Source organism: Chiloscyllium punctatum, chromosome 48 (assembly GCF_047496795.1).
Source record: "Chiloscyllium punctatum isolate Juve2018m chromosome 48, sChiPun1.3, whole genome shotgun sequence".
NCBI lineage: Eukaryota > Metazoa > Chordata > Chondrichthyes > Orectolobiformes > Hemiscylliidae > Chiloscyllium > Chiloscyllium punctatum.
In genome coordinates this window covers 45757297-45782215 of record NC_092786.1, presented here as the reverse complement: position 1 = coordinate 45782215, position 24919 = coordinate 45757297, and the positions used below count along the sequence as shown (strand labels likewise).

General features: G+C 38.7%; 1 protein-coding gene across 1 annotated transcript; it reads right to left on the bottom strand.

The window, feature by feature from the left end:
- Positions 1–19: 19 nt before the first annotated feature.
- Positions 20–24453, bottom strand: slc24a5 (solute carrier family 24 member 5). Its single transcript, XM_072565115.1, has 9 exons — positions 24144–24453; positions 23762–23944; positions 21128–21211; positions 20445–20548; positions 19762–19862; positions 14738–15021; positions 5910–6116; positions 4434–4535; positions 20–1820 (listed from the first exon to the last, which is right to left on the bottom strand). Exons 1-9 carry the CDS (start codon positions 24301–24303, stop codon positions 1504–1506), a joined length of 1542 nt encoding a protein of 513 aa, XP_072421216.1. The 5' UTR covers positions 24304–24453; the 3' UTR covers positions 20–1503.
- Between the last annotated feature and the right edge of the window lie 466 nt (positions 24454–24919).

Sequence of the window (24919 nt, the reverse complement as noted above, 5' to 3'; positions counted from 1 at the left end):
CCTGAAATGTTAACTGATTTTATCTTTGTAGACCTACTGCCAGACCTACTGAGCTTTTCCAGCAATTTGTTTTTGTAGTGGAGAATAAATACACCCCTGATGTGCAATGAAGCAGAAAATAGCTGTTTGTAAGTGTGAGGAAATGTTTGTGTTGGATCTTTATGATGTGTGCTCCCTTGCATAGGTCAAGAATGTTTTTTGCTAACTGCCCTTTTATGCCACCCTAAAAAGCTTATTCTCACATGTTGATTATCTTTTCAGCATCACAAAAACTTAATGACCTTTCTGCCCCAAATTGGCTTGGAATAAAACTCTAATCCATTGTCTTTTTTTTCCTAGATGTCCCTTTGTGAAAAAAGGGGTCTTTTGAACAAGCACAAAATGAAATCTCAGTATGTTAAATAAACACTAAGTATCCCACAAGAGGTATTTTGATTTGGTTTTTAAAGGTTAAAATCTCTAGACAATACAGTTTAACACATCATACAAATTCATTATGTCTAGAAAGTTCCCAACTACTCTTAGGAACCCTCTACCAACATTTGTTGAACCAAATTCTTGTATTCATAGTTTTACATGCAAAAATGGTCCATGGCAAGTTGTCACCTTTAATCAACAGCAACTTGTATGTCAATAGAACCATTTGCTGTAAAACATCCCAAACGTTCAAGAATAATGTAAAAGTGGACATGGATCTAAAGCTGAATTTTAGGAGGTCTCCCAAAACTCAGTCAAAACATTGTTTCAGGTTAGAGCTAGGAAGCTGGTGGGCTAAAGCCATGTTGGTCAAAAATCACAGTATTTGCTACCTGTATCCTAATGTTATGGATGAACAAATTTCAAAGGAGGGAGGATGTTTGAACAGAGGCAGGAGTGAAATGAAAGGGTAATTATGACCGAGGTAAATGTTAGATCATCAGCTCAGTGGTTCTCTGGCTGCTGTCCCAGATTGAAGGGTCCAGCTTGTGCCTCAGGAAGAACTTTCTAATGATGCCAAATCCTGGTATTTAAACAAGAGAAAATTTGGCCCCTCCAGGCATGGATAATAAAAGTCTGACATCATACTAGAAAAGGTGGCAATTACAGTTATCAGCATAACGCTGGTACCAAGAGCCTAGAAAACAAGGGAAAGAATGATAGATGGTGGAAAAGAGCATTGTGCAGTGATTTTCTCTCTCTAATTATGGCTATATATAGCCACGTAGCTATACTCCACTGGACAGGTGTTCAAGTGGATGGTGTGATTAACATGGTTACAGACCAACAGAAAACAATAAGCATGTTATTTGAGATCTAAGACTATGGTAGGAAGGATACTTGAGCTTCAAACCAGAGTTGAGAAAACTGGGCAAAAGGTTTCAGAGGTAAATGGTAGCCTGAGTGAAAACAGAGATTGAAGATGATGGGAGCTGATACCACTTATCCTCAAACTCCAATTTTAAAAAGGATAAAAGTTAAAAATTTCAGCTTTGGTTATAGCCAAGTGTCAATTGAACTTTAGCATTAGTCACATGTTCTTACAAGAACATTGCCTAATATTCCCAACTCATTTAGAATTGAGATTGTGAGAAAAACCACATAGGCAAGCAGACATGCAGTTCCAAGTTTTTTGTCCAACTTCCATCCGTTAACTTTAATTGCCACAAATATAAAGATAATGGAAAGGAGGAGAGAAGCAGTTGTATAGGTCATGCCATTGCTGTTCACTTGTACAGGTGATGGGTCCACAAATAGAGTTTTAACAAACCAAGGTACTCCAAGACAGAGCATATCAAATACATTGGAACCAACAATGTTCGACATGGCCATGTCTCCTTTGCCTGTATTAAAAAAAAATTGTATTCACTATTAGAGCAATGCATTTCCAATACCTTATGTTGTTATTTAAACAAAATGTCTGAATTCAGACAAGACAGTACAAGAATTGCATCTGAAAGTTGTCAAAAGTGAAGGTATTTTCTGAGATCAAAGGACCATGTTTAAGAGAAACAGTATCTGGGGTTGAGGGTTATTGAAACTTAGAGATGGAAAGGTGGGGCGTTGAAGAGATTCAAGATGATTATGGTATACCAGCTTCTGTAATATAGATGCTAAGGTGATGTATGATTAAGTGTGTAAAATTTTGATTAAGCTTCAGTACTGAAATGGTAGTGTTGAGGTTTCTAACAGAATGGGCGATGGGATAGAGATAAAAGTGGTGCTTTGTCACAGAGTATAAAGCTTCATTTAGAACTAGAGGAAATGCTGAGGTTAAAGTCTAGAGAAGAAAGGTGAAACTAGCTGGCAGGAAGACAAAATCATGGAAAAAAAGACATATCCAAAGATTCACAAATAGTCAAACTATTGGTAGGTACTGAAGGCAACAGCTTCAGCCTTAATGTTTAATAGATGGAATTTGCAGCTCTGAAGGTCAATAGCAGCGATAACCATTGGAAGAGGTGATAGAAATATTTGTTTTTAAAAAACAATAACTTCAAATCAGGAAATTTAAACCAATTGACCAAACTCCTTCAAAAATTCTTTAATTTTAAAAAGTCACTATTCCAGAGCAAGGGTGTCTGAATTGCAGTCTAACCCTTAGACTAGATTTAAGGGTATCTATGTCCTAGGAGAAACCTGTTCTATTTAAACTTAATTTCTTATTGGCTTACCTTCTTTGAATTTGCAGGCAGAAAAATCTATATAAAAAGCAAAATATCATGGATGCTGGAGAAAACTGAATAGGTCTCACAGCAGAGTTAATGTTGAGTCCAATATAACTTATTAAACTCCAAGGTGAAGTTCTGAAGAATTGCCATATCAGACCATTCACCCTTTCTCCATGATGCTGTGAGACCTGCTGATATTTTCCAGCAGTTTGTGCTTTTTGGAAGATGTGTATGGCGTCTCATCACCACCAGATACCTCAAAGCACTTTACAGCCAAAGTGCATGTAAATCAAGTGAGTCAATTTGCACAAGGCAAGCACCCACAAACAGCACTTTACTAAAAACAGATGATCCAGTCATCATAATATTGGTTTAGACATAGTTCTTGCCCAGGATAATGGGAATAATACTAATGAGGCCACAGAGCCCTGGGTTCAATTCCTGCCTCAGGCAATTGTCTGTGTGGAGTTTGCACATTCTCCCCATGTCTGTGTGGGTTTCCTCTGGGTGTTCGGTTCCCTCCACACAGTCCAAAAATGCGCAGGTTAGGTGAATTGGCTATGCTAAATTGTCCATAGTGTTAGGTGAAGGGATAAATGTAGGGGAATGGGTCTGGGTGGTTTGCTCTTCGGAGGATCGGTGTGGACTTGTTGGGTTGCAGGGCCCGTTTCCACACTAAGGAATCTAATCTAATTTCTCAGCTGAGGAGAGCTAACATTAGCTTCTCTGTACTCCGTATCAGCCTTACTTTTATGCCAAAGCTGGAGTTTTGAAAAGGACTTTTGTGCCATTGTTAGATAAATATAAATAATCAGTTCTTGTATTAAATTAATGGAGAGCCACAATTTTTATAACGTGCATCTGCCAGGTCTTTTCTACCATCACTTGCCTTGTACTTTCACCAAGAGCAGTTTATGCAGCAGACAAGATATAACTTGAGTACAAGTAGGGCTATGATCCTCCGAATCATAATAGAACACAAGGATTCTTCTTTGGGTTTTAAAATCATTTCATTTTCTCCATGGGGCAGCATGGTGGCTCAGTGGTTAGCACTGCTGCCTCAAAGCACAAGCGACCAGGGTTTGATTCTAGCCTCTGGCGACTGTCTGTGTGGAGTTCGCACATTCTTCCCATGTCTCAGGATTTCCTCCCACAATCCAAAGATGTGCAGGTCAGGTGAATCGGCCATGCTAAATTGCCCATAGTGTTAGGTGGATTAGTCAGGGGTAAATATAGGGTAGGGGAATGGTCTTGGTGGGTTACTTTTCAGAGGGTCGGTGTGGACCTGTTAGGTCAAAGAGCCTGTTTCCATATTGGGGAATCTAATCTAAAGAAGAAATCCTTTTGTTCTTAATGACTAGGAAACCTCAATCTTTCTGGCTGGATTGTAGGTCCCTGGAATTCACTGGTTGGTTTGATGCATGAGACAGAAATGTTCATTTAAAAGAAGGAATTTGCATCTGCATCTGAAGTGCTACAATCTGCAAGGTACTGATAAGTAGTATTAGACCTATTTTTCTAAATCAGCCTGTTCAGAGATGTTATTACACAGCTCTGGAGTAGGAGGTTATGGACAGCTAGTTTATTCAGATGACGCAGACATGAAGGACTGAATGGCTTCTCTGTGCTATAATTTTTTCTATATTAGAATTTCACATTTAAAAAGAATCTTGGTACAGTAATACCGTAAGGAACAAATTCATTATCTTTTAATATGCTGATTCACATTTCTAGTATTGATTACTTGGCTTTTTGCATTAACCTTTTCACAAAGTGTATTCATACCTTCTCTGGCTACAAGTACACTGGCCACTGTGTCTGGAATACTGGTGCCTGCTGCCAACAGCGTGAGCCCCATCACTGTTTCAGGAATTTCTAGAGTTTCACCTGAATAATAAGTAATTAAGTAACGTTGAGTTGTCTGGAGTTAGGGAACATTCCTCTCACTGCCTGTATTTATTAATAGTCAAAATCTTTGAAGTGAAACAAGACAAGTTCTTTATAATAAATAAAGTTTGATTATATGATACGGTTGTCTTCTACAATTTCAGCACAATAACGTTATTTCAAATTAGTTGATGTGACATGTTTTGATAAGAGCATACAAATTTTCAGTGTCCAAGGCCCACATTTGATCAGGAAAGTTGTAGAATTATGCTTACCCCTTTAGTTATAATCTGAATAATAAAAGTTCTACAAAAATATGTTTCAGACTTCAAGTTGTAACATATGGCCATAATTTAAGACTTAGCTAATTTTTCATGTTGGGCTCTCATGTTATTTTTCAAAAAGCTTTTACCAATGTAGTTTTTTTTTCAGTTAATTTACATGAACAAAAACCAAGTTCAAAACACAATTGTACAACATGCTATATAAACAAAAAGTGAAACAAAAAGTTCTGACAATTCTCAGAAGGTTAGGTTAACATTGTATTTCGATCCACAAAAGGATATGCCTTTGCCTAGTTAGATAATCATTACTTTGCCTGTTTGCAGGTATGTAATATATACAGTTACTATTTTTAACAATGGTTTGGAAAGTGAATGTATTTTTCTTGCACTACTCAACTGTAATGCACAATGAGGTCAAAATGTGAACACAGTGGTCGGATAATGTTTTACTACTCCAACAAAGGAGGTCGATGTGCTATCTTTGGCTAAGGCAGCAAAGGGGAGTCTCAACTGGTTTCAAAGTACATCATACCATTCTTCAAAGTGGAGTTCTTCCTGTGACCTGACCAACTCACATCTTCAAAATATAACAATTTGTCAACATTTATTTCAACTAAAGATTCGTGCAGCAGTGTCACCAACATGTTTAGATCTACATAACCATGTGTTAAATTTGTCAATGAGGATATGGAAACCATTTTGTCCATTGATATTCTGCACAAAGTTTATCAAAACATTACACAAAAACCTCTATGGGGTGAAGTGTCCTAATACTTTGCCTCTTGCTTTGTCAATAAGTAACTAAGTAAGTTGTGCAACACGTATTTCCACTTATACAAAGATCAGGGTAAGGTTATTCTACAAAAGTAGAAGTTTTACAACCTAAACATCAATGTACAAGGTTAGTTACATGAGAGAATGTATCGAATGCACATCTTAGTTTTCAATGGTTCATTGTATAATTGAGATGATTGGACAAATTGAAGAACAGGAAAAAGGTCATTCATAGCAGTGAGTAAATAACAGCAAGACTCATTTATATTTAATTTGCACCAAAAGGACAACAAACTGAATAATAGGTTGTTCTTACCTACAATGGATACCATCCAAACTAACACATATGTAAATCCAGAAATCCACACAGCACTCAGGAAAAAAGTGAGCATGAACCACTTTCTCCATTGATGTCTACGACAATCAGGGGTAGTGATGGACAGCAAAGCAGCAATGGGGAGCGATAGTACCCACATGATTCGCTTTGTATCTGATTCAGGCACTTCAAAAACATGGGATTTGTCTGTATGAAAACAAAATGGCCTGATCATATGATTCCAATATTGAAAGCACAATGAGATCCATTTAAATTATTCTGATCTAGTTCAACTATTTTCATCCTCTTGGATTTCTGTGAAGAACCTGGTCATGATTTTCTCTGTTAGAAAGATAAAACATTTAAGTTGATGACATTGAAACAAAACAACAATGGAAATAGTTCACTTCCCAGTGGATATGCTGACATTTCAGGTATATTCTTCATTGGAATAATTTTGATAAAATGTCATCAAATGTACAGCAGCTACTCTTTGAACCTATATGACATCCAATTTGATCATGGCTAATGTATATCTTATCCAAGGAAAGAACTTTCATCCAAAATGTTAGTTTATGATCGAGATGGGAAGAGTGCTCTCGCTCTCTGGTCCCACTACTCCACTGGTTTAATGGTTTTACTTAGTTTCTTAAAAGGCAATTTTATGCCTTTGTATGCTATTAGACTTAAAATCCATCAGTCAGGTTTCTACTAAAAAGCCCAAATTATTGACTATAAACAAAGAAAACTTAGTGACAATGCAAAACTGGTCAACATTTTGTAGTATAAAAAGATATAAATCTTAACCCTCTGACTAATTTAAAACAAATTCTCACATACAAGGTGAAGGTGACAGGGAATAACAGATTTTTCTTTGCAATGATTCAATCTGTGGGGTTGGGGAGGACAGGGTTAAAAACAACCAGTATGTCTAGTTCTTGAAGTTAAAGAAAAGTATAGGTTGTGGATAATGCAGATGTCTGCTGGTCGGATGTTCATGGACACAAAGTTGGGCTGTCACCTGGGATCACAACTAACAGAGCTTGATAAAGATTGTTCTTCAGGAGGACAAATCAGAGTTCAAACTAGACCTAAGCTTCAACTACTACTTTGGACCCATAACAAGAGTTCATTCAGGAAAAGGAGATCTGAACTGGGAAACTCTTCTCTCCTGCAGGATATTCACCAGCTGAAAAATCTAAACCAATAAACAAACTCTGAAGCAGAAGGTACAACCCCAGGCAGCGGGCTCACAATAAACAAACTGTTCAAGGTGACTGAAAATAAAAACATGTTTCACTTCCCTTTCATTGATCTAAAAAAAAAATCCAGCTTTGCACAATCCTTCAAACTCCCAAGAATGCAAGGATGTTTGTTGTCACAAGGCAATCTAAAAATGAGAGGTCATAGAATCAAGATAAGGGGTAGCAGATTTAAAAGAGATGGTGAGTCTAAAATTCACTACACTAGAGTGTGGAGGACACCAGGACATTGAATAAATTTAAAAGGAACAAACAGAGAGATTTTCAATCAATAATATGTTGAAGAGATATGGAGAGCAGGCACAAGGTCGAGATGAGAACAGCCAGGATTGTACTAAAGGTAGACGGGCAGGAGGAACACCCCATTAAATGGCAGGGCAGGCCGGAAGGCTGAATTGCCTACTACTGCTCCTAGTTGTTATGTTCTTAAACTATTCTCCATTTTAAAATTTGATGTACTTATCCATTATATTGTGTTTTCATTTTGAACTTGGTCTTTTAGTTTTGACTAAAAACATATCCAAAAAAAAATTATATCCATCCATCCTCAGTGAACAGTTGCATGTTATCAAAATTTTCTATTTTGGGGTTCTTCTTTTCTGGGATACTTTTTAAACTTTTGTTTTTTTTTAAATTGGAGGTTCTTCAGCACTTCACATGTTCACTTTTTCTTAAAAATCACCCACTTTCCAGGCCATTCACACCTCAATATATAAAGCTTTTTCAGCATTTTGTTCTATTATTTGATTGAGATGATGCATTCCTACATCAAGGTTACCGAATAAAGATAGATGTTCCACAAACATTACGGCATTTTCTTTACCCTCCCATTTTCCAATTCTATTATTAGACTTGTTTATTTTTCTCAGTACTGAAGAAAGACTAGTTCAAGACATCAACCATTTCCCCACAGATACTGACTGATAGGATTACACTACACTATTCACAATACAATTTTGGTTCTTTTGGGACAGAGAGATAATTTTAACCATAAATTTTACAACTATTTAATTTTGTTCATAGTGTTCCCCTTATACTGCAATTTCAATAGTTTCTATCCAGCAGAATTCTGCTCAACAATATTACCATGTTAGAGTTCAAATCTGGAGTCAACGTCCAAATGGAGTCTTTAATCGAGTGGTCACTGGCTTGTCAAAAGCATTCTGCTCCCTGTAGAGTTCAAAAACCATATGAAAAATAACTCCAGAGCACAGCAGGCTGAATGACCTCCTGTCAATAAGAACAATTTAGCTAATATCCCACACTGACCTTTTTCCACCCCCTTTCAAAGCCTTGGAAATATTTTTCTCCTCGAGAATATTCTTCCCCTCTGCTAATTGTCCAATTCCCTTTTGTGGCACAAAATCACATCTGCCAGTACCATACCGTCAAACACTGCATTCCAAATCCTAACCACCGGTTCCAATGAATTTTCTTTTCATAGAGTCAGAGATATACAGCACAGAAACAGACCCTTTGGTCCAACTTATCCATGCCAACCAGACATCCTAAATAAATCTAGTCCCATTTGCCAGCATGTGGCCCATATCATTCTAAACCCTTCCTATTCATATACCCATCCATATTCCAATTAAATGTTGTTATTGTACTAGCCTCCACCACTTCCTCTGGCAGCTCATTCCATACATGTACCACCCTCTACGTGAAAAAGTTCCCCCTTAGGTCTCTTATATCTTTCCCCTCTCACCCTAAACCTATGCCCTCTAGTTCTGGACTCCCTGACCCCAGGGAAAATACTTTGTCTATTTATCCTATCCAAGCCCCTCCTGATTTTATAAACCTCTATAAGGTCACTCCTCAGCATTCGACACTCCAGGGAAAAAAGCCCCAGCCTGTTCAGCCTCTCCCTAAAGCTCAAATCCTCCAACCCTGGAAACATCCTTATAAATCTTTTTTAAGCCCTTTCACGTTTCACATCATTCTAATAGGAAGGAGACAAGAATTGCATGCAATATTCCAACAGTGGCTTAACCAATGTCCTGTACAGCCGCAACATGACCTCCCAACTCCTGTACAGAATGCATTGGCCAATAAATGCAAGCATACCAAACGCTGCCTTCACTATCCTATCTAGCTGCGACTCCACTTTCAAGGAGCTATGAACCTGCACTCCAAGGTCTTTTTGTTCAGCAACACCCTCTAGGACTCTACCATTAAATGTATAAGTCCTGCTAAGATTTGCTTTCCCAAAATGCAGCATCTCACATTTATCGGAATTAAACTCCATCTGCCACTTCTCAGCCCATTGGCCCATCTGATCAAGATCCTGTTGTACTTGGAGGTAACCTTCTTCACTGTCCCCTACCCCTCCAATTTTGGTGTTTTCTGCAAACTTACTAACCTACGTCCTGTGTTCACATCCCAAAAAAGCGGGTGGACCAAGCCTAATCCTCTTGGCACATAACTGGTCACAGGCCTCCAGTCTGAAAAGATACCCTCTACTAGTACCCTGTCTTCTACCTTCCAGCCAGACCTGTATACAAATGGCTAGTTCACTCTTTATTCCATGTATCCATTACCTTATTTCGTTTCTTATGCTGTTGCCAAATCAATTTAAAACTAATGTCCACTGGCCCAATTTCATCTAGAAATCTAAATTTTTGTTTGTTACAAATGCACACTTTAGATTGGTAGCTCCATATTGAATTGTGACAGCAGAACAAGTGGACACAAGATTATTTAATAATAAATGGGATGGAGGATTGATATGAAGGTCAATATCTGACAGACCAGAGTAGGTCACAAAATGTCCGAAATCTACATGGCACAGAAACCACGAAACACACTGGTTGACTTAATAGTAATTGGCATCATTATCCTGTGAAATGCACATTTGGTTTTTATTTAAGAGTAGTTTCAACTCCATTTAGTTACCATAGAATGTACATTTTTAAAAAATTCATTCATGAGATGTAGATCAGGGTGACTAAATGGGACAGCACAGTGGCTCAGTGGTTAGCACTGCTGCCTCAGTGTCAGGAACCTGGGTTTGATTCCACCCTCGGGCAATTGTCTGTGTGGTTTGCTTTCCTCCCACAGTCCGAAGGTGTCCAGGTTAAGGGATTGGCTATGGGAAATGCAGGGTTACAGGTATAGGGTAGGGGGCTGGGTCTGGGTAAAATCCTCTTCACAGGATTAGTGTGAATTTGATAGTCCAAATTGCTAATTGCCACACAGAATCGCTCCAATGACTCTACCAAGGGTCAACGTTTAAATGTTGTGGAGGTAGTGCTAAGCTGTCTTCCTGCACCTTTGCAATCCTTACACTATACTTATTCCACAATGCTGCTTGGAAAGAAGTTCCAGTATCTTTGATCCTATGCCCATAAAGCAATACTGACAGTTTCAAGAGAGAATGTGTATTGCTTAGAGATGGTGTTCCCTTTGCATCAGTTGCCCTTTTCCTGCTAGTCAGTAAATGTCTCTGGCTTGGAAGGTGCTATTGCAAGGTGTCTTACTGAGTTGCTGTTGTGATTTTGTTATTAGTGCCACTATGTAGCAATTTAGGGAATAAATATTTAAGGTGTTGGATGATGAGGTACAAACTAGGTAACCTGCTTTGTTCTAGCAAGTGCTGAACTTTGAATATTCATGGCTCTACATTCATCCAGGTAAGTGGAGAGAATTCTTTCACACTCCTGATTTGTGCCTTGTGGATGCTGAATGGACATGTTGATGTCGGGGAACACCAACAGGTTACATCCACAGCATTCCCACCCTGACCCAATCTTGTTGGCAGTATTTTTAGGACTAGTCCAGTTCAGTCTCTGGTCAATAATAACACCCAGGATGTTGATCGGAAGTTACAGCAATGGTAATACCATTGAATGTTAAGGGATGATGGTTATTACCTATCCTCCTTTGGCAAGTAACATTTACTCTACAAATCAGTCCAATCCTGAAGTTATCCAGATACCTGTAATCACCACAGATGTACACAGCAGCCTTAGTACATGAAGAGAGAAGTTTGTTTGCAAATGGCGCTGAACATTGTGTAATTGCGACTTGTGACATAAACTGAGGTGCTCTTCAGAGGGTCAGTGTGAACTTGATAGGCTAAATGACCTGCTTCCCCGTTGTAGGGATTTTATGATGATGGAAAGCAACTATTTAAAATAACCGGAAATGATCATAAGTCAGGTCTTTCAAAAATTAAAACCATGTCTTGTATTCACACAAATACTTTAAGTTATACATTCATAGATTATAATGAACAATGAACAATGTGTACATTGAAATTCCAGGCCTAGAACAATGAAGGCCAGACCAGATAAGGATAACAAAATTTCCTTCTGTTTAAAAGAAAACAAATCCGTTTTTTCTGACAATAGTTTCATAATCAATTTCTAATTAAAGCTAGTCTAATAGTGAGCAACCAAGTTCAAATTTCACCATCTGTGAAGTTGAAACTCATGACCCCAGAGCATTTTAGACTGGGGCTCTGGATTCCTTATCTGATATTGCTGCCATCTTCTTTCCATGTGTAAAAAATGGTTTAAATTGTACTTCCCTAGAAGACCATTGCTAATACCTTGTGGTAGTCCAACTGTGTTTGTCTCGTATGATTACTAGGTCATAAATAGTTGACAGAGGTACATCTACTCTCTCCAAAAAGCTAGAGTAGAACTTTGACTCTACCCATAGACTGTAGGTGAAATCTGTAGAATGGTTGAAGTCAATATGACAATGAACATTAATCTTTTCAGAGCTATTACCTTCTAGAATTGCTTACCTTCTAGAATTAAACATCTCAATACATTTTTGAAAATACAGATATGTATGACCATCATTTCAAAATCCCTTCAACTGATTAAAATATTGGGGTGAGGAAACATGCTTTGTACAAAGCTGCATCAGTGGCTTGAAGTTATAGCTATTATGAACACAAGTTATTTCCAAAAAGTTGTTTTTGATGCTCCACACACGTTAGCACACTAATTAATTCTCTTGATATTTTTCATTAATTAGAAAATACTACATAGATAATTCCATTGACTCCTTCAGTTCTGAACACTCTAGAAAACACTTGCACATTCACCAGCCCATTTTAATCACCGTTTAATGTTGTATGTGTTAAACAGTCTATACCTCACTGGAGTAGGTTACCTCCCATCCTTAAGAAAAAAGGTGGAATGTACTGGGCCTGTTTGCTCTCAGAAGAGTACTTCTTACTGGTTTAACTGGAACATGCTCTTCTAGTGGAATTAATTTATTGCATGTTAGCAGATAATTATGGATTACGTGGTGATTGTTGCAGAAAGAGACCTAGTGCCTATTTGAAATCCTAAAACTATACACCCGTATCAGGTCATATCATGAGCAACGTTCAAACAGTATTAACCCTTACAGGACGCTTGCTCACCACTTGTGACACTTTCAAGCTGCTGATCTCATGCAGCCTTCCAAAATAATATCAAGCTAATATCCCACACTGAATCATTCATTCGATCTATCATACCTATGGCCAGTTCAGAATTATCCAAGACCCACTCAGCTACTCCATCCTGTTATGGACACAAGAATTTGAAGCTGGAATAGGCAATTCTACTATTGGAGACAAATTGTGGTTGACCTCATCTCAGCTCAACTCTTCGTTCCTGCCTGCATTCCATAACTCTTCAAATAAAAAAAAACTGTATCTCCTCAAATTTACTCAATGTCCCTGCACTCATATGCTCTGGGATAGTAAATTAAACAGATTCACCACCATTTAGGAGAAGTTACTTCTCCCCACCCGTTTTAAATCTGCTATCCTTTACCCTAGAAACTATAACCTTTCCTTCTCGATTGCCCCATGAGAAAAATATCCTTTGTCTACTTTGTCATTCCCCTTTAGCATCTTGTATGCCTCAGTTAGATCTCATTCTCCTAAACTGCTCACTTTCATCAGACAAAACCCTTATCTCTGGTATTATGAACCCAAACCCCTTCAAATATACTAAGGAGATAGCCTAGACCCTAACTTTTATCTTACTTAAAGCCAAGTATAAAACGGATGGTATTTTCTAACTGTAACTCAATTGGTCACACCACTAGACTTTAAGCAAAGCACTTTATTCTTCCGCCCAGTTAAGATACAAACAAGAATTGGTATGACTAACTTTTTTGGAGAACTTAACAGATTAATTTAACTACTAAACAGCAACTGTTCCAATATTAGTAACATTCCATAAAGAGACGAGGCAAAGGCAAATTAAGGAAAATAGATTGCCTCATAGGCAATGGTTTCTCCAGATAAAAGGTGGAAAGAACAAGAGGAAACAAAATCTGGGGCAGATGAATGAGCGACTGATCACCACACACTGTACTGAAGCTTTTAATGAGCTAAGAGATGTATGGCAGCTTACACCACAACTTCAAAACAACAAAAAAACCTAAAACCCTATTTCTGGATGGAGTCAGGCTCCCATGTTCATGATGGTTCTAAAAACTTAAAAACCCCCAGGGTCTCATAAGCGGTTTACTTTTTGGCTTGGAAAAGATAACTTAATCATCTGTCTGAACTTTTCTACATATTTAAAAACAACTTTGAAAGCTATAGTGTCACCACACTGGAATTAATCTAGGAAATCTCCTCTGAACTGCTTCCTGTACAACTACATCCCTCCTCAACTTTGTATGCAACACTCTAGGTGCAGTCTTAGATTTGTTTGTGGATGTAGGTTTGCTCGCTGAGCTGGAAGGTTCATTTCCAGACATTTCGTCACCCTACTAGGTAATATCTTCTGTGGGCCTCAGGCGAAGAACTGCTGATAATTCCTGCTTTCTATTTATATGTTTGGGTTTCTTTGGGGCGGTGATGCCATTTCCTGTGGTGACATCACTTCCCATTCTTTTTCCTCAGGGGATGGTAGATGGGGTCTAACTCGGTGTTAAAACTCTGAGAAAAACAGGAAGTGACTTCACAGGAAAATGACATCACTAACCCAAAGGTATAAATAGAAAGCAGGAATTATCGGCAGTGCTTCACCCGAGGCTCACTGAAGATGTTACCTAATAGGGTAATGAAACATCCTGAAATGAACCTTCCAGCTCAGCAAGCAAATCTACATCCACTACCTCAACCTGAGCTACAAATCTTCTCAAAACTCACTTAGATTTGTTTCTCTATAAATGGAGACCAAAGACAATGCTACACAAAATAGCATCACTTGACAAAAGCATACTTTAAAAAAGTTTAAAGAGATTAGACATATGAAAACCTAAAGAAACAATATCAGATGAAAAAAAAAACGGCCTTTCATGTGGTGAAGTCCATAGCACAAAGTTTAATAAATAGCCAAGTTTACTTAAGTATGACTTGGGGCAAAACAAAACAGAAAAAAAAATTAGGTAGAGGCTAACAAATTGTTTTAAATAGATACTTTAAGGTATATGTAGTGGCCTGTTTATTTGGACACATTCTGAAGAACACAAATGGATAATTTTGTAGTGTTTAAATCCCTGACTTTGGCCAAAGCCCTCAAAATTCTACATATCCATAAAGGAGATGAATTCATATGGTAACTGTTCCCTGTAAAACAAAATGGCTACTATTTTTGTTACCTTCAATCTTTTCAGAGAGCCCATGTAAACTGAGAGAGAGTTGGGAATAATCGGAATCCTCTTGAAAAATCCCACTGTCTGATCGAGAATGGCGACGTACCAATGGCCCAGTTTTCTCTTGCCAATCTATTAGTGGCTGCTGTTCATTGTCTTCTTCCATTGCTCGTGTTAAACAGGTGCAGCATGGGCTAAACCTCTCCATTAGGTATTGATTTATTTGAATGTCAAAGCACAGAACCACGATGTACAGTGCATAGATCAACAACAACAAAGCAGACTCATACCTAAAAAGGTAGAACAGGCAAAAATCATAAAATTAAGCTAATTCAGTCATATAGTGGCCATTACTTAATTTTAAGTATTACAATACTGAATATAAAAGTCAACCCATATCCTAGGTTCTGGATAACTACTGCAGATACTGGAATCTGTACTGAAAATAAAAAAGTGTTGAAATCACAGCAGGTCAGACGGTATCTGTGGAGAGAGGTACAGATGTTGCTTAACATGCTGGGATTTCCAGCATTTTTTGTTTTCAGTCCTAAGTACCTGAAATTTTAAGTTAGGAGGTATGGGATTCAGGGAAATTTGGCTGCCTGGACACAGAATTGGCTAGCTGAAAGAAGACAGCCAGTGGTAGTGGATGGAAAGTATTCCACCTGGAGGTCAGTGACCAGTGGTGTCCTGCAGGGATCCATTCTTGGGCCTCTGTTCTTTGTAGTTTATATAAATGACTTGGATGAAGTGGAAGGGTGGATTTGCCAATTACAAATGGTGGTGTTGTAGATAGTATAGAGGGCTGTTGCAGGCTATATCATGACATTGACAGGATGCAGAGCTGGGCTGAGAAGTGACAGATGAAGTTCAACTTGGATAAATGCAAAGTGATTCATTTTGGAAGGTCAAATATGAATGTTGAATACAGGGTTAAAGACAGGATTCTTGGCAGTGTTGAGGAACAGCAGGATCTTAGACTCCACATAAATTGATCCCTCAAAGTTGCCACCCAAGTTGATAGGATTGTTAAGGCGCATGGTGTTTTCACTTTCATTCATAGGGGAATTAATTGAAGAGAGAAAGGTTTTGCTGCAGCTCTATAAAACCCTGGTTCGACCACATTTGGAATATTGTGTCCAGTTCTGGTCACCTCATTATAGGAAGGATGTAGTTGCTTTAGATAAGGTGCAGAGGAGATTTACCAGGAAGGTGCCTAGATTGCAGAACTTGTCTTATGAAGAGTGAGGTTGAGTGAACTCAGGCTTTTCACACTGGAGAGAAGGAGGAAGAGAGGTGACTTGATAGAGGTGTACAAGGTAATGAGAGGCACAGAGTAGATAGCCAGAGACTTTTCCCCAGGGCAGAAATGGCTGTCATGAGGGGGTCATAATTTTAAGGTGATTGGAGGAAAGTATAAGGGAGATGTCAGAGACAGGTTTGTTACGCAGACAGTGGTGGGTGTGTAGAATGCACTGCCAGCAGCGGTAGTAGAGTCAGAGACATTAGGGACATTTAAGCAACAGCTGGACAGGCAAATTGACATAAATGCTCAGCACAACATTGTGGGCCAAAGGGTCTGTTCTGTTCTATTTTATCATTGCAGGTATCAATAATGTCATCACATGTGCAAACAAGCAGAAGAACAGTTTATTTTCCTGAAAAGAAAAATCTTAAAAAGCTAAAATAGCAGATTTATTTTCTATGCAAGAGCTAAAAAGTGTTATGATCGTATTAAATCCTGGGCTTCCTGTATATAGATACCAGACCAAGAGGTTCAAGCTAGAGTTCCAAGGTCAATTCAGATTCACAAATCACCTGTCTTGAGGTACAGTTTGACTCCTTGGTAAATTATGAGGAAAGGTGGGAGAATACTTGCATGTTATCTTGCTTCCTATTGAAAGCATTTTACCCATTTAAAATTTCGATATTCATGCAATGAAATCCTCTATTTGTATTGGCTTCTTTTGCTCTAAGCTAGGCAACATTCTGAGACTGGTAACATTTATGGAACAAATAGGTCCAAGAGTTTCTAGGTAGCAACATCAATTCTGCCCTGCAAGAGAGGAGCGGCTGCTTGCAAAGTTTTCAAAGGGTCATTCAAAACAGTTAGGGATCATTGAAGAGGTAATATTGTAAACTGTCCTGATGAATTCAAGACACAAAAGGCATCTTCTTCAGCACTTCAGTTCTATAAAAATGTAGTGAATGGATACTTCGATAATCAATGACCTGATTAGATTTTTTTTTGAGAATGTTACTAACAAAATTGGCAAAAAAAGGGGAGTTGGTAAAAACACTTCAACCCCAGGGCATCAATGTGGACTTCACTAGTTTCATCATTTCCCCTTCCCCCATCTCACCCAGTTCCAAACTTCTAGCTCATCACCGTCCCCATGACCTATCCTACTGGCCTATCATCTTTTCCACCTATCCACTCCACCCTCCTCTCTGACCTATCACCTTCATCCCACCCCCATCCACCCATTGTACTCTTTGCTACCTTCCCCCACCCTCCTCCCTGACCTATTACCTTCATTGCCCCCCCCCACTCACCTATTGTACTCTATGTTACTTTCTCCCACCCCACCTTCCTCACATTTATCTCTCCACCCATCAGGCACTCTGCCTTTATTCCTGATGAGGGGCTTTTGCCCGAAACGTCGATTTTCCTGCTCCTCAAATGCTGCCTGAACTGCTGTGCTTTTCCAGCACCACTCTACTCCAAAAAGGGGAGTTGACAAGACTTAGTACACCAGGGTTCTCATGATGCTTTTGGTCCCCCAGCGAAGTTGGTTAACAAAAGTAAAGCACATTGAATAAAGCTGTAACATAACCAGAATGGTTTAATCACTGGCTAAAAGGGAAATAAACCAGCAATAAATTGGTTATTCTTGCCTAGGCAGACTGTGACTCGTGTGCTTTTAAAAAAAAATTAACTGGTTCAGAGATGTTATTACGCATCCCTGGAGCAAGTGGGACTTGAACCCATGCCTCTTGGCTCAGGGCTATGGACACTACCACTGAGCCCACAAGAGGGCCCCTAATTAATAGGGGTAATACAAGAATCAGTACTTGGACCCCAAATGTTCACAATATACATCAGTGATTTGGAGGTGGGGATCAAAAGTGTATGTGATATTCACATTTAGCTTTATGTTTTATAAATATGATGTAAAGAGGTTTCAAGGGGATTTGGACAGGCTTAGTGAGTGGGCAAGAACATAGTAAATGGAATTTAATGGAGAAAATGGGAGGGTGTCCATGTTGGTATGAAGTAGGATTGGGCAGTGTATTTCTTAAAGTGGTAAAAGAGACATTGGTGTCCTCATCAATAGATAACCAAATGTCTAACATACAAGAGCAGCAAATCATTAGCAAGGCTAAGTGAACATTAGCTTTTATCATAAGAGGATTTAAATACAGCACAGTAAAGTTTTGTTTCAATTGTACTACACCAGGACTGCTTTGTGCAGCTTTGGTCCTCTGGTCCTTTTGCCTCAGCAAGGATATTACTGCCTTAGAGCACAATGTTCATCAAGCTTGTTCTAGGATGGCAGACTATCCTGACTTGGATTAGTGGTGCTGGAAGAGCACAGCAGTTCAGGCAGCATCCAACGAGCAGCGAAATCGACGTTTCGGGCAAAAGCCCTTCATCAGGAATAAAGGCAGTGAGCCTGAAGCGTGGAGAGACTATCCTGAGTGCCTGGGTAAACTGGAACTGAATTCTGTGGTTAAGAACAAAATAGTAACCTTATTGAAATCTACAAGATAGTTCACAGAAGCAACAGAATAGATACAGGCAAGATGTTTCCTCTGTCAGAGAGTCAAGAGCCAGATGTATGGCCTATTGTTGCTCCTCAGCCATCAGAGCCTGTTCCACCTTCCAATAAGATCACAGCTGGCATGGTTTCAACCTCAAAACAGGGGTGATGACACTTAGGGAAGGACAAAAATTTGTTTTGAATCTCAAGAATTCTCTACTCCAGGAGCTGTGAACACCTTGAGTACATTTAAAGGCAGAGTAAATAGTATTGAAGTTATGTGACATGTGGGTAAAGGGCAAAGTGTTCAATAGGCCACAAATTTTAAGAGGTGGAAAGAAAAAAAAGGTGAGGACTGCAGATACTGGAGATCAGAGTCAAAGAGTGTGATGCTGGAAAAGCACAGCAGCTCAGACAGCGTCTGCAAGAATAGAATTCTCCTGTTCCTCAGATGCTGCCTGAGCAGTTGTGCTTTCCCAGCACCACACTCTAACGGGTTAAATGGTCTACTTATATTCCTATGTTTCTATCAATTAACTATTTGGCATCTTGCATTAGCCAAAAAGCCTTTCCATGTACGCCAGTTAAATGCAGATTAAAACTCCTTCCACACAGCCCCAGGTTTTAAAAGGAGACTTTTTAAAAATACATGCAGCACTGAATCTTTCACTTTTCCACAATCAATCATCCAGTGGCTGCTGAGTAAATTTAATAGCATGCGTGGCCGCAAGATTGAAACCACCCTAACCTTATTTTACAAGGCTCCAGAGAACTGATCTGACTGTCACACTAATCATAGTCAGATTCAAAAATAGGTTCTGGGACGTAAATGATTGACAACCCACTGTTTGGATTTGGTAGCACACACACACACACACAGTCACATGGCTATTTTCTTTTAAAGTTTCAATAGCTGGATGAAGTAACGTTAGATTAACTGTAGCACAGCCCGCAAAAGATACACTAGGGATTTTGATATATGAAACCCTCCATGATCCCTCTGATGAAGCATCTACAGCTTTGAATGGAAGGCTTTAATGTTCTGAACTAGCCAAAATAGGGTGCCCTTTGATAATTCCAAGGGCAAAGTCTCCCTCCTTAGAATTATGCTGAAACTCAGAAGTGAGTATTGAGTAAACTAAAAATGACAGTTGGGGATCTTTCTGGAACATACAGTCAATTTCACTGTGTTTTACACTCAATTAGGTGGTGAAGAATATTAGTTTTTTTAAAAAGCTATGTTTTAATAATTGACAGATTCCTTACCAGTAGATTGCATTGTCAAAGATAACAAGAACTAGTGCTGCAACACTGATCGCATAAGCTGCACAATCTCTGAACAGTGGCCAGCAAGTCAACCTGCAAACCTGGAAAAGATGTTTTAAAATTCTCATGACAGGAATTTAACCACTTTTCAGCTCTGAAGAGGCATTTCCCAATAAATGACATTTAACAAAATAAATTTCCAAATTACTTAAAAAAAAGTTTTATACCACAAGTATACCTCCAATCTAGAATACTTCAATGCACAACTGGTGATCACGTGTTTCAATAATTCTTATGAAACTGGGCTTCACTTGAATAAATTCTAAAATTGAGTTAAAATGAATTTGAACTGGTCAGATTTGAGTGATAGAGCTGAAAATGTGTTGCTGGAAACACATGAGCATTCCTGAAGAAGGGCTCATGCCCGAAACGTCGATTCTCCTGCTCCTTGGAAGCTGCCTGACCTGTTGCGCTTTTCCAGCAACACATTTTCAGCTCTGATCTCCTGCATCAGCAGTCCTCACTTTCTCCTACCAGATTTGAGTGATATAAATGGTTAGCTATTCCTGCACTCAGAAAAATTGCAAAGATCTTCAACTTGGTCACCAAGTACCAAACCAAGATACTGGTGTGACCTTTTCTCACCTCTTGATCATGTCAGCACTGAGATCCTCCTTACTTACCATGGTAGTTAATAATCCACATGCAGCACAGATTCCAAGCAAATTGTAAACTGCTGACCCAACTATTGTACTGACTCCAATATCTCCCTTTGTCACAAACACCCCTGCATACAAGAGAGATATCAGACAAAAAAAAAATCCTGGAATGAAGATTCCCAAAATATATAGTTAAACAATAAACTCTGCATATCTTAAAAGGTTTCCATGACTGTCTCATGTAAGAAGTTTTACAGAGCTAAAATGCAAATATTCAATAATGTTTTGAAGGATACACCTTAATCAGAAGCTCAAAATGTAATTTTATGTATTTGCACCTCATACAATTATAAACTAGCACAGGTCATTTGAAATATTTAGGTATTTTTAAATAATGGAATCAAAACACATTAAAAAAGCATTTTCCCCATGTTCTACATGGAAAATTTTAAAAGCAAATTTTATTACTTGACATTTTAGATGAAGTAAAAAAATGCTGAATTAAAACCCATACCAGATGCAAGTGATTAACTGGAATGTGCTGTGTAAATTTATTACCCAAGGACTCGTGGTAATGTCCCTAGCTCTGGACCAAGGGACCAAATTTCAATTCCCACCTCCTCCAGAGATTCATAATAACATTTGTATCATATTAGTTTGAAAACATCTACCCATGTACATAAAAAAAGGAAGATTTCACACTTTACCTAGAAAAGCTGTGACCAGTTCGGGTGCAGAACTTCCTGCAGCCATAAATGTTGCTCCAGCAACATCTTGGGAGAGACCAAGACCTAACAATCAATGACAAGATGCAATTATTCCAACACTGAAATTCTCTGAATGAATCAAGTACACACTTAAACTGAAATCAGCTAGAAATGTAACAACTCGACAGAATGTTTGACATTCAGCAGGCCCAGATTTACTTTCAAACTTGGCTTCAGACTGCAGTGGAATTGTGTACACTACAGAATAACAAGCACAAGTCTGAGAGATGGTCAGCCTGTAGGGTCTCACATGGTTTGTCTCAAATGCATGAGAGAGTGAGATAACAACTGCATAGTTATACTGTACGACCACTTGTACAATCAGTTACAACTCAAACCTTAAAGCTATTGACTCTGTGCCAGGTCGAGTAATAGGCACAATGTATGCCATCGGTAGAGGACAAAAACAAAGTTAAAGCATTTTCTTAGCAAAGGGAGCACATGATAAAAAAAGCCTGAAGAAAATAACTTTGGGGAGACTGCTCCACTGCAGTAGAGTTGAGTTTTCTGGTCAAAAGTACAATGAATTCTTCCTTCATTAAATGCAAAGCTTATCTCCTGAAGTCAAGAATAAAAATGTGCACTACATAAAACTAAAAAAAACTGAAACCATTTCAAAGACAAAATAATTTAAAACTAAACTTCAATAAATGTAGAATGCACACATTAATTTGAATGTGACACTTAGTTTTAAAAAGGTGATCCTAAATGCACATAATTTCAGAGTGAGGAATGATCAACAATTTGAAATGCCTTGGAGTTTTAGAACTTTTCCCAAGGTGCTTCATAGAAACATGGAGAAACAAAATTATGACTTTGAATCAGATGACCAAGAAAAGGGTTTTAAAGAGCATCTGCATGAGGGGGAAAAAAAAAGTGTAGGGACAGTTTCAGAGCCATAGGGGTTCTTGTGGTAGTATCCCTATCTCTGGTCAGGGGATTTGAGTCCAAATCCCACCTCTCCAGAGATGTGTAATAAGACTGCTGAACAAGTTGATTAGATGAGTCACCAGTGGCTTAGTTAGTAGGACCCATTGCAAGGTATTGGTTAAAGTCCCACAGCAGGGCTTGAACATGTCAAACCAGGCCTGACACTGACAGTGCTGATTCATGAACTCCCTCAGTACTGAGGCACATCTTTCATGAGACAAGACATCAAACTTGGGTCCCATCTGCCTATTCTGGTGCACACAGCAGGTCCCATGGCAATATTTCTAAGAGCAGGGGAGTTTTCACCAGGGCGCTCTCTCAACCAATATCACTACAAAAAAGAACTATGCGATCACTTGTTAACCACATTTATAAATGTTGGTGGAATACAGAAGTTAATGCATGATGCATGCACAACTGAAGCAGATCTTAAGAAATAAAAGTTTAAGGAGTTTTACCAGACTCCGGCATTAACTCGGTTTCTCTTTCTGCAGATGGTACTAGACATGCTGTGTTTTTCCAGCATGATCTTATTTTTGAAAGAAACACTCTTATTGAGCACTTGAGAGTCGATGAGAAGAACAAAAGGTGAATGGGATTTGAAGTTAAGGCATGGAGAGTGTTTGGATAATCAAGTCTATGGAGCATAACATATTGAGATATCAGTTAGGAATTATTGAGTCCAGAGGTAAGGAAGGCATAACTGAGGGTTTTAGCAACAGCAAAATTAACTGAGCCAAGGACAAAGCTGCAGGAGGTGAAAATAGACAGCATTAGCACGGCCATTCAGCTCAGGATCACGTGTGAACTAATACTTAAGACTTGTTTGATCTCACTCGATGGAATTAGTACCCTGAGAATGTGTGTTGGTCTTCACCTATAGTTTGTCTTCAATATTTAGTTTGGAACAATTATGACCAAACTTGTTCCTTGACATCATTCAAATCCATTTTCAAATGACAGAACATATAATCCTTAGAGAAAAAAAAATTGCTGCTATCAGATTTTGCAAAGAATATTAACTGCACACCTGTATTCTCCACTTTATTGGTAGTACAGATTTGACTGAATTGACAGAATTCTCAACTCTTACTTTATCCAAAAGTCTGAAATTATTACTTAATTACAAAGAGGTACACCTCCTATGCTCTTACACAACTAGGAGGAAGTGAGGACAAATGCATTGAGAGGCAAGAGATGGATCAAGGATTGCAGATTTTAAAAAGCATTTTTTATACAAATGTTTTGATAGTTAATACAGAAGTCAAATGAAAGTTAGGTAGTAGAGAGAAAAAAGTTAGAATTTAAGTTTGCAAAATATCCTGCAGCACTACGATTTATCTAAATAGTTTTAGAACCAATGTCCTTTAGGGAAGGAACTCTGGCCTTTATTGGACTCCAAAACCATAGCGATGCAGCCTACTCTGAACTCTCCTCTAGACAATTACAGATAGATGATAAAGTCTGGCCTGGCTAGTGACACCCACATTCATGAACAAATAAACTATGTAAACTCATTTTTTTTTAAAAAGTGAAAACAGGAATTTATAACGACAATTAACAAGTATGATGACGCCTGGCAAAACTTTAATCTCGAGTGCAAATACAAGATTATATACAAATTAGCATTTAAGAAAAACTTACACTCGCTGATGACCTCTAGAGAAGGAAGGAAGTATTCTTCACACACGACATCTATAGCCAACAACATGTAGAGGATGATGATAAAATGAATAATGATCCCTCCCTGCTTTCTCTCTTCCAGTGTGAAGAATCCTTCAGGAAATTCGGATGAAGGAGCCTGTACGCACTTGGTTACATTATCCGCTTAAAGTGAGGGAGGGGGAGAAAAGAAAAAGTGCTTTCGAATTAGCATGTGAGCACAAACAACCACACAAATCAGACACACGAACTTGCTGATCGTAAATATTAAACGCTGGCAAGAATTTCTCAAACCACCAGCCTAACAACCGAGGACAACACTCTCTTTAAATAACCCATTTCGACTTTAACAGAAATCAAATACCCGAAACATCTCGACGAGTTCTTGAAGCAGTACCCAATCCAGAGGCGGCTAGTTCGTGGAGAAGATGTGCTATTCCATACAGGACCACACTAACTCCCACCACAAGAAAAACCACATCTGTTCTCCTTTTCCTAGCTCTCAGGGTCACTGTAGTCCTCATCGCTCTTGATGAAATGCCCACAATATTTATTTTTCTTTTAAACACTGCTCTATATTCCTAAACAGTTGTCATTCGCTGGTAAATCACCGGAACGTTTCAGTTTTGACATGCAAACACGGGGATACATTGAAACTTTCATCCCTTACTGTACCAGCGCCTGGACGAGAGCTCAGATGACTAGGATCACGGGTTGCAGTAACTTATTATCTAGGCAAGCGGCTTTTCCCGCGAGGGCCAATTAACTTTTCCATCAGGGAACAAGCAGCCTCCCCTGACGGGGGGGGGAGTCACTTCTGAAGGATTGCGTTTATCAGATGGTGCATTGTGTTGCAGGTATTCATTTACACCTTTAGTAAGGTAGAATTAGCATGATGCAGCAAAATCAATATTTATTGTAGGTATTAGATTGGAATGGAAGTACACTTTTGGATGCATTACTCCTGTTTCTGATAGCTTTGCCAGAAACCTGTTACCGCAACATTTTTGGATCATCTGCTTTCCTCACAGCTATTTTCTCGTGACTACGAAAATAATGGGGCTTTCACGTTCAAATCATCTTGTACGTTTTTAAATCCCGCTCCTCAAGGGGTTGACTTTTTAAACTGGTTTCTTTCAT